Raw genomic sequence first — 10336 nt, forward strand, 5'->3', positions numbered from 1 at the left:
CGGAGCCTCGACGGAGCCTCCGCGCCGCCCCCCCCGCGCCGTCCGCGCACTCACCGGCCGCTACATCCCGCGCAGGGGCGGCGGCGGCAGCACCGGAAGCGACGCTGAGGGAACGAGCCGCTTCCGGTCCGCGGCGCCCCGCCCCACCGCGCGGAGGAGGACTCCTCCGGGGGCGGGGCTACGCGCTCTCGTATTMTGATTGGCCAGCACCGCCGTCTCTCCCTCTCTCTTCCCGCCTCGCCGACCGCCGGCCGCGGTGATTGGGCCAGCCGCGGGGGAGCACCGCCCCGCGGGGAGGCGCTCTAGCCCGGCGGCGCGGCTCTCTGGCCGCGCGCGCGGCCGCCCCCCTGCGGGCGGAGGGAGGGGGGGGGAGCGAGCGGGGGGCGCCACCTCCGGGAGTCCCGTGATGGCGGCGGGGATGGGGGGGGGGGGGGGCCGGGGCCGGGCGCCGGGGGGGGTCCCCACCCCGCGGCCCGACCGGGTAGCAGGGAGGACAGACACCGGGGGGCACGAGAGCTGGGCCTAGTGCAGCCGTGGGGCCTGCGTTACCGTGACAGTGGGCCCCGTTACCATGGCAACGCCACCCCAGGATGGAGACTACCGAAGCCCGGGCCCGCTCGGTGGCTCGGGCCTGGCGTCGTGGGTGGCGGGTGGCAGCGGCACCCGCTGAATATTGATGAGGCTTCCCCCGGGGAGCRCCGCCGCCGAGCGCCCGCCGCCACTGCCACCGCCAAAACACCGCGCAAATGTCCCCAGCAATAATTCATGGCAAAGGTCGCCCTCGGCCCGCCRCCACCGGATCGTCTTTCCCCGCTCGCCAAGGGCCAGATTTAATTACCTCCACGCACGACAGCCCGGGGCTGGGCTCCCCTCCTGCCCTACATCCACCTCCCCGCACAATGGCGGATCCTGTTCCCCATCAATCATTCATGGCCCCGTCGGTGGAAGGGGTTTCTCGGGGGGCTGCTCACCTGGGGCAGGGAGGGGGGGATTTTTCCAACCTTTCTAGTGTTGAATAGACACAGTCAGTCCCGGAGCAGGTTGGAGGCAGCTGGGTCACCTGCTGCCGCTGTTGGGTGAGTGATGGTGGGGTACGGAGGTGATCTAGGGTTCGAACYGTTTTGGGGAGCAGCGGGGTGAGGACAGGCAGATGGACCATGCTATAGGGCTGGGGAGATGTTCTGGGGACTTGGATTTCCGTGGGGCTGTGCCTCATCCCTGGRGAATTCGGGGGGCCCACTGGGCTCACCTCTTTGTGGGGATGCTGCAGCTCAACCCTGTCTGCTCCYGGAAATCTCAAGTGCGGATTTGGGGGCTCTCAGCACCCACGCGAGGCACCGGCTGCGTTGGGGTGCTCAGGAAGGGTGCAGCACCTCTCCAYGCATGGGGCTGCTGCTGACCAGCTCCCCATTGCTCCTTGGCTATCGCTGCCCCACGTAAGGAGCCGAGGCTGGAAAAGGAGATCTGGTGTGTGCCAGRGCAGAGCTGGGAAGCGTGGAGGACRTTCGCAAGGAGCCAGATTCCTCGCAGCCCTTTCCCACTGCCTGTCCCCATCCATCTCCCCGTGGTGGCAAGGGAGGTCTCGCCTCCCACCGGAGCTGGGGTGCAGGATAGGTGTTGGGACCGGCTGCGGGCCAGGGATCTGCTCTCCCCTCTGCAGGGACGAACGCTGCCGCCGCGCTGCCGTGTCTGTGGAGTCGTGACCACCTCATCCCCCCAGCATCCCCATGGGTGTCTTGAGCTGCATGAAATACCTGATGTTCATCTTCAATGTGCTGGTGTTTGTGAGTCCACCTGGGCCCGGTGGGATGGGTGGAGGGGAGCTGGCACCATGCCGCGCCTGGAGCCGGAGATGGCTGGTCCCATCCGAGCAGAGCTGGTGCACGACYGCTCTGCTCTCTGTCAGGCTCAGGAGATGGGTGGCACCACTCTAAGGGAGGTGACCCCAGGAGACGTTAGAGCATCCCCAGTCCCCTGTGGTTTAGCCGGGGCTGGTCCCTGCTCCCTGTGACCGCGGCGTGTCCCACAGGCTGGGGGGACGTGCCTGTCAGGCGTGGGGGTCTGGGTGGCCGTGGACCCGGCTGGTTTCCAGGACATTGTGGCCGCCAAGGCTGTGCTGAACGCAGGCGCCTACCTCCTGCTGGCCGTGGGCATCACCCTCTCGCTGCTGGGCTTCCTGGGCTGCTGTGGGGTCCTTCGCCGGAGCCGGCCACTGCTGCTGGTGGTGAGTGAGGGGAGTCGCGAGGGGAACTGCGGGATGTGGGGAGCCGTGCGGGCCGGGTGCCRCTGGACGTAGGATGTTATGGGATGCAGGGAACTGGGGGATATGGGGTGTTGTAGGATGCTGGGCRTCGCAGGACTCAGGGCAGCCCCGGGTGAGCTTAGAAACCCCTTTCTGAGGCAGATGCCACAATTTTTTTGGCCTTCCCTGACTCTGGCCACCGGTGCATATGCCACCGTTGGCCAGTCCCAAGGACGGAGGGGACGTACGCAGGCCAGAATGGCTGCAGAAGCAGGGAGGAACAGCCCGAGCRAGCTGTACTTGGAGTCAGGCTGGTTTCCGACCCCTCTGTCTCTCTGCCTTCCAGTTCTTCATCCTCGTGAGCCTCGTCTTCGTCACGCAGCTTGTGGGGGCTGTCCTCTTCCTGGTGCACTGGAAACAGGTATCATCCTCCTGCCCTGCCGCGGTGCCCGGCCTGGCCGGCCCCACTCCTCCCCACGTCATGCCACGGGGCATGGTGCTGAGCCCACCAGCAACCAGACGTGGACGGGGACTAGTTCGGGGATGTCCTGCCTCGCCCTCACCTTAATCACTAGCACCTTGACGCACCCCTGAGCCTGGCTGGCCCAGCCATACGGAGGGGATGGATCCCCKTGTCCCCTTGGAGAGGTGGCGCCCTGGCTGGTGCAGCGCTGGGCGGGGGTGGGTGAAGGCGGGTGCGCGGCCCCCTGCGGCCCCCGTCCCCGGTGCTGGTCCCATGGCACCTGCAGACTGCACCGATCCCGCAGATCAGGCCGGAGCTCTTCCTGTCCGAGCTGCGGAGGAACTACTGCGGGGACGAGGACACCGAGATCTTCTCCACGGCCTGGAACACCCTCATGATCACGGTGAGTTGGCCGGGGGGGTGGCCATCAGGCTGCCGAGGGGTGCAAAGCACCTGCAGGCCCTGCTGAGGCCCAGCAGCCCTCACCTCAGGGGCACCCTGAACGTGGGGAACAGGCTCATGGACCCCAGAGAGAAACGGAGCCACCCACTGGGCTTTTCCCCCCACCAGGATGCCCTCCGTCACCTCCGAGTGAAGTCCCTGGCGTTTTGGCAGCATGTTGACAGCATTTCCCTTCCATTTCAGTTCTCGTGCTGTGGCGTTTTAGGGCCTGAGGACTTCGGGAACGGGTCCCGGTTCCAGGAGCTGCACCCGGAGACGCCCTGGCCGCAGGCGTGCTGCACCCAGGCCGGGCTCCTGCAGGCGGGCGAGCTGCTGGGCTGGGAGCAGTGCCGGGAGAGGAGCCCTGGCTACATCCATGAGCAGGTAGGGCCACACGGGCACCCGCCCTGCCCTGCCCCGTYCCTGGCCTCCCCAGCGCTTCCCAGGCATGTGCTGATGGGGCACCACCACCCTCTGCCTCTGAGCAGGAGCCTGGTGCATTGCCTGTGCTGTGGGTCCAAAAGCTCCCCACATCTCCAGCTCATCCCATCCCACCGTGGTGCTCTCCCATGTCCTGATCTCCCCCAGATCTTGGTGGCTCTCTAAAGCTCCTTGCAGCAGGCAAGMAGCGCGATGGAGCCCCTGAATCATCTCCCTCCACCCTAGGGCTGCTTCTCCACCATCGGCAGCACCTTCCAGAAGTACACCTCTGTCCCTGGGGCTTGCAGCTTGGCCGTGCTGGGCATCGAGGTACTCGGCGAGGGCTGGCAGGGATGGGGCTGATGGGACCGGTGGACACCCAGGACAGCGTGGGGAAGCAGGTCACCCCCCATGGGCTCTCACCCCCAGGAGAGGTGGCACACGTGGAGGGACCACAGATCTGCTCAGGCAGGACCCACCCTCCAATTCCCATGAGCACAGCCCCAAAGTGAGGCTGTCTCCAGGGTATAAAGCTCTTGCCAAACTCCTGCTTGCTGTGGAAGAGATGGATAAACGGAGGGATGGCTCCAGGATTGAGGGAAGGAGGAGGTTTATCTTGCTCCCCCAGCACAGGTCCAGGAGAGGGGGCGGGCGTGGGGGGGGTTGCTGCTCCGCAGATCTCATGAGAGCTCAGAGGTGCCTCCTCAGTCATGGCTTTCGCTGCGCAGCGTACGGACAGCTGGTGCATGGACCTGTGAGGGGGGCACAGCCATCGCCCCCTGCCTTGGTTGGGCCGGGAACAGATGCCCAGCGGGGTCCTGTAGTCCTCCGGCTCTCGGATTCCAGCTGGTGGCCGCCACAAGGGGCTGGAGCGGTTGCAGGCTGCTCTTGCCCTGCAGCAGGGAGATAACTGGCTCCCCCTCTCCTTTTATTCCAGATCTTCGCCATGTTCTTTGCCTTTTGCCTTTATTACAACTTCGACTGAGCAGGACGCTAGGAGCGGCACTCCACGACCGCTGTGAGCGCAGCGGAGACAGGACAGTGCTTTGGAAACAGCAGCAGGCCAGCGCACTCCCTTCTCTTGCACATCAGAGCACAGCTCTTTAGTTTAGCACCGCRGTTACTTCCCCAGGCAGGCAGGAGCCTGGAGTCCTGCGTCTGCTCCAGTGGTTAGGTAAGGATGGCCTGACTCGCTTTCCTTGGAGCAGGGACAGGACRCAGGTTAAATTCCTCGCGGACAAACACGCAGACTCACTAGAGAAGAGTTTCCACAGTTTAGCGCTACAAACTAGTTCAAAATGCATCTACCGCTTAGCTTCTGCTTTCAGCTTGCTTTGATGCAGAGACAGCAAACTAGAAACTGCAAAGCTTGATCCCATCCTCCTTCCTCCAAGAGGATGCCGGAGATCAAAAGCTGAATTGGTATTTCCAGTCTTGCTTTCTTCAGCATGACAAACCAGAAAAAAAAGGCWTATAAATTAAAGCTGTGTTTTATTTATGAGAACTATTCACAAAAAGCYAGGAAACAGAAAAAATGAAACCTGCTACTGCTACGTAGCCATTAAAAGATTTAGTTATACCTCTGTAAAGAGAAAAGAACAGTGCACAGCCACRAAAACCACTTAAGAATCCAGGCGAGATTTCTTCTCCTTCTTGTTGATATTACTCCCTTTTCTTTTCTGTGGGATAGATTCTTTGGTACTTGTTTCGCTTTGGTTTCTTTCCTCTTCCGAAGCCTGAGATGACAAGAAATAAAACTAATGGGTTTGAATAATTCAGTTTTACAAGCTATTAGCACTGTTGTGTATTCCCAGCGCTGCGTGGGTGTGTACACCTTAGAACATCCTGCACTCCGTGAAGATCAGCATGACTGTGCTTCCAGCGTTTATGCACCCTTAAATATCCTGCTCCCACTGCTGGCAGTTTTGGGAAGGGGAAAATGAACGGCACATCCAGCTCCAGTACTAGAGTCTCCACATGCAGAAGGAAAGCAGAGGGAGAATTTTGACAGGAAAGCAGGATCACAGTTCTGCCTAGAAGCGCTAGACACATTTATGAGCCAGGTCTCTATGGGGTTAAGTGTGTTACCATAAAGGTCTCTTCACCTTGGGTCTTTCTAACAACCCACAGCAATTAACTTGCAAATGCGCTTGGCGGAGTCAGGGTAGTGAGCACCAGTCATGGAGCTTTCAGGTTAATAAACAAAAAAACCCCACCATTTCTTTCTCAGAAAGCACATTGTCCAAATGAGGTGCAGGGAAAGAAAGCAGCCAGGTCAAGGAGAAGGCCCAAACAGAAGCTTCAAAAGGTTTTTCAGAGCAGGTTTTTTTCTCCTGCTTAAATGCAATTTATTTTTATGCCACCCATCTGTGAGATGGGTCAGGGTGCAGAATGGAGACAAGAAAATAGGAAGTGTGATAGCAGGAGGGCTGCATTCCGCTGGGGATTAGGGAGACTAGTCAGTGCTGGAGAAGATATTTGCAGGAGGAGGAGGAAAACAGCACTAGCTGAGCATAAGGCACAACCACAGCAGAAAATTGAGTTTGGAAGGAACAGAGCTCAGGCAGAAGCAGAGCTGCAGAATCCCAGGGGAAGGGTTTTGTCAGACTTCAATCCCACTCATCCCTCATTCTTCTCGGAAAACACTGCAATTATCTGTGACTGAACAGATCATTTATTCGGAAGGAGGGATAATTTGTCCTCCTCACAGCCTTTCCCCTGCAGCTGCGGCTGCCCAGATATTTATCAAAGAAGCAGATTCTCCAAAGGAGACAGAAATCTTGCCTAGTTGGAGAGTCTGGGGAGCAGAAACACCACTCAGTGGCCAAAGGCAGCAGCTCCACCTGCCGTTACAGCTTACAGGTAATAAGTTGCAGCAGTTCAGCTATTCTCAGCGAGCTGAATATTTGCCTGGCAACAGAAGGCAACACTGCTAGCCAAAACAGAGAGCTGCCTTTGATCAAACTTCCTGAAAAGCTAATACAGGCAAGACATTGTACGAGTGCCACCCTTCGAGTGCTACGAGAACCCCAAGTAAGGATCCCTCCTAGCGGAGAGGGACAGAAAGGAGACACCTACATCGCCCTCCTCCGTCCACAGACTTCAGGGCTGATGTTTTCAGTCACTACATCAGATATTACAAAGTGAATCTAATAATTTCATTATCCTTAATTTTTTTTTAATTAAGTACAGCATTCAAGAATAGAGGGGGGGGAAGGAAAGAAAGCTGCTTAAGACAGCCTCAAAGTAATTGTAAGAGAGGCAAATTCAGGCAAGAAACTGTTTGCAAAGATTGAGCTACGCTCGGCAGAGAAAGCATAGTGTTTCTTACCCTCTTTTGCTGGCTTGCGTATTTCTTAGTCCACTCTTTGGCATTTATCAAGAACAGTTGCTTGTTGTACTTATACTCCGAGGACTAAATGTTAACGAGCAAGACAAAGACAGAGACTCGATTTAATACAAGCATCATGCAGCGCAAGATATGGAGAGGCTGAGACTGTGCTCTGGCTTTAGGACTCCTAGAACCGTACCCAGAACACTACAACCACCTGACACAAAGCACTGATCCAGCTTAAAAAAAATTCATTTTGCCTGTTTTGGTTTGCTTGGAGAATGCACACTACTGTTTGTACCGGCAGGCTTGATGGCAAGACCTTTATGATCTCCTTTCCACTGCTGGCATGAGCTCCCCATCACATGCCCTGGCTACTTTAGGAGAAAGGCAATCATGTGCCCAGGCCTGATCCAGATCAAAGCTGCACCACTGCATAATCCGCTAGCTAATCCCAGGCGAGCAAAGGAAGCRCAGCCTAAGTCTAACATGCCGTTCCGCCCCTGTTTGTGCCCACAGCCCCAGGAAGGGAAGAGAGGAGATCACGTACTATGTCTGCCATGAGAGGGTCATCAGGGTTGGGCTCCGCCATCAGCAGCTGTACGGAGGTCAGCAGCGTGGAGATATTCAGGGAAGGCCTCCATGCACCCTTCACCAAAACAGGGCAAAAGAAACAGTTAAACAGGCAGAAACCCACACAAGCTATGCAGAGAAATGTCGGGATTTACAGCATTTACCTGCCTCCACACACCCAAAAGAGGTGGGAGCCACCTGTGGGAAGCAGGGCAGTTAAACCCACATGGAAAACACCTGATCTATTCTCAACACACAAGGTACAGCCTCTCTGAGGAAGCCCAACTGACAACCACAGGTTGCATCCTACACATCTGTGCTGCATCGGTATTGGGATATCCAGGCTGCTTTTTCAGAGGGCTACTTAACACCCTTTGGCTCCCATCCTTAAAGCCTTTGAAGCTTACGTGGAACAAAGGCGGCTACGTTCCGGTCTCTAAACAAAGGAGATGCCGCACACAAACTTTACTCGTATGTTCCTAATGTACATAAGTCAGTAGCAGACAGACATTTAATAAGGCTTTTACAGGCAAAAGATAAGGAGTTCATTATCCTCTTCAGGCTCACTTACCCATGCACAAGTAGCACTATCTTACCTTTGGTGGTAATTTAAGAACATCCAGGCAAATCCTTCCAGCGGAGTCAATGTTAGGGTGATAGATAGGGGTCAGAAAGCGAATCTTCGGGGGCTCAAACGGGTATCTATAAGGGATAAGCATCAAGAAAAAAAAAGTCTTTTTATATTTGTACCCCATTCGCCACATCACCCGTATTGCCATCATTTCTTTCTTTCAGCCTTTTACTAACTGATGTCCTTTCCCACAGATTTTTGGAGGAAGCAGCGCTATGCCTGACCACTCTGCCTTTGATGCTTTCAGCCGTGTCTGACTAGCACTCCCTGGATAGATAGCTTTCCACAAAGAAGCAAACATGATAGGAAGCTTTCTACTCATGACTGAGCTACTTTTCAGAAAGCTTTGAAACGGTACAGTAAGTTAGAGATCTTGTCAAAGCATTTTTGAATTGTTAATCACGCACTTTGGTGCTTCCAAAGTGAAATAAGCCTATTAGCAAATGGAAACAACGGTTACATTCCATAAATGAAGGGCCTCACCTAAGCTAATCAATGCATTCTTTGCGAGGAGGCTAAAGGAAAGACCCAAGCAGCAGCACTCTGTGTCCGATAAGCTAATCCTGCTTTTTAGCATGCTTATATCAAACATCTTACATGAGTTAACTTTGAAGGAAAAACACTACACTGCCTACTTGACTAGAGTAACTAGAGTCACTGCCTACTTACCTTTCAGGAACAACTATTTCCAGGTTGAATATTCCCTTCTCATATGGCGTGTCTGCACTTCCTAAAATCTCTTTAAAAAAAATTAAAACACAAGCATTACATTCAAAACACTTGAACTTGTCTAACATTTCCAAATACCACCCAGTTATGCAACTGTAACATTGCTCAGATCCACCAAAAAAAGTTGCCACCTTATGATGAAACCACTTCCACTCCAGTGTAGTCAAAACAGTAGCCAGACCTACAGAAGGTCCAAACAACATTTAGTTATAAAAGCAAAATTAAAAGGGATGGGGGGGGGACAGGATAAAAGAAAACCAAGCAATGACAGGACTGCCACATACAGTCTGCATTACTAGTGCTCAGCTGAGTTATACTCTGTGCAAGCAAGTGAAAGGCTAGGAGGAGATGTGACATTTCACTAACTCCTTCTCTTTGAGCTTTTCTCTTCACACTTTGGCCAACTCTAGATACCCTCTCCCCGTTTGCTGCAACACTTTAAAGCAAGTGCCAATTTCAACTTTTGAAGGAGAGAAAGATCAGGTTCCAGTCTACAAGCCATGATAATAACAACAGCTGGAAGAAACAACAGAGAACAAGCTCAGGACCAAGATGTGACATTTTGCATAAAGGGAGGAAAACGTTTAGGGTAAGGAAGGGTAAAAACATCCAGTACTGCTTCTTTTAATGTTCCTTCTCTAACTCAGAGCTAAAGATGAACTGTTCCTAAGAGCCATAGGCTAAATTATATTAAAAGGAAAACTACAAAAGAGCCTAAGCATTTTCCAAGAACTCCACAACTCCGTGCAACCTATAAAGCATATGCCGCCCCCCAACAAATCCGATCTAGCAGCAAATTCTAGTGTATCCCTTACTTAAAGACCCCACCAGAAAAGTACATACGAGCTCGTAGATCATCTAGCTGGTTTTCATTCTGCCAGCAGGTAATGCCTGGAGGTGGCTCTGTGGACAAGAGAGCGAGCTCCCTCTTCAGTCGCGATGCTCTTTGCATTGTGCTGAAATCATAAGAGACTGAATTTTATAGTTGGCAATACTGGATCTTCGTAAATAGCGTTTCATACCGAGACATTTTTAGCTACGGAGAATTAACATGGATTTCAAATTTATCCACACTTTAGTAGTTACCCTAACGTGAATACCAGACTCTCACCTCTTTGCAAGGCAAGAGCAGCACAGCTGAGCCTGTTCCTAGTGCTCTTCCCAGCACTTAGTGGGGGGGGGGGGAACCAAATCCCCCTTTCTTTATAATTAGTTCTATCACTTCAGGGTCCAACTGAGTCTAACAACCCCTCCTAGTCCATGATGGCACTCGACACCCCTGAAGGGACTGTAACGCCCTTTCCCCACCCCGAAGGTGCTGCTCTGCCCCTTCCTATGTGAAAGGATTCCCCCCCCCCCAAAAAAGATGCCTCAGGGATGGGGATGCTCCCTTCAGGAACACCCCGACACCCCCACAGCCAGGACCTTCCCTCCGCTACGCATCCCCCACGGGCAGGGAAACTCTCCCCGGGCAGCAAGACCCCCCTGCCCCCAGCCGAAATACCC

At 54.7% G+C, this 10336-nt stretch overlaps 3 protein-coding genes across 4 annotated transcripts in view; 1 reads left to right on the top strand and 2 right to left on the bottom strand.

The window, feature by feature from the left end:
• Positions 1-112, bottom strand: part of ADIPOR1 (adiponectin receptor 1) — a 7941-nt gene extending 7829 nt beyond the window's left edge. The window contains exon 1 of the mRNA XM_026063783.1: positions 55-112. The gene's annotated coding sequence lies outside the window, so the exon portion shown is untranslated. The remainder of the gene's footprint in view (positions 1-54) is intronic.
• Positions 113-1026: 914 nt separating this feature from the next.
• Positions 1027-4940, top strand: LOC112965101 (tetraspanin-18-like). Of its 2 annotated transcripts, none has more exons than XM_026063809.1 (7): positions 1027-1784; positions 2030-2224; positions 2589-2663; positions 3010-3108; positions 3351-3530; positions 3813-3896; positions 4504-4940. In XM_026063809.1, the coding sequence occupies exons 1-7, from the start codon at positions 1728-1730 to the stop codon at positions 4549-4551; spliced, it is 738 nt and encodes a 245-aa protein (XP_025919594.1). In that variant the 5' UTR covers positions 1027-1727; the 3' UTR covers positions 4552-4940. The 2 variants fall into 2 exon arrangements, with proteins under 2 accessions (XP_025919594.1, XP_025919593.1); XM_026063808.1 differs by having other exon boundaries at positions 3373-3530.
• A 98-nt stretch (positions 4941-5038) lies between these two features.
• UBE2T (ubiquitin conjugating enzyme E2 T) overlaps positions 5039-10336 on the bottom strand; it is a 5751-nt gene continuing 453 nt past the window's right edge. Inside the window, exons 2-7 of the mRNA XM_026063811.1 lie at positions 9674-9787; positions 8771-8840; positions 8067-8172; positions 7448-7546; positions 6898-6981; positions 5039-5302 (exon numbers count right to left, since the gene is read on the bottom strand). Coding sequence (XP_025919596.1) covers positions 5189-5302; positions 6898-6981; positions 7448-7546; positions 8067-8172; positions 8771-8840; positions 9674-9782 — 582 coding nt within the window. The 5' untranslated portion in view covers positions 9783-9787 and the 3' untranslated portion in view covers positions 5039-5188. The remainder of the gene's footprint in view (positions 5303-6897; positions 6982-7447; positions 7547-8066; positions 8173-8770; positions 8841-9673; positions 9788-10336) is intronic.

The sequence above is a fragment of the Apteryx rowi genome, unplaced genomic scaffold, assembly GCF_003343035.1.
Source record: "Apteryx rowi isolate R43461 unplaced genomic scaffold, aptRow1 scaffold_200, whole genome shotgun sequence".
NCBI lineage: Eukaryota > Metazoa > Chordata > Aves > Apterygiformes > Apterygidae > Apteryx > Apteryx rowi.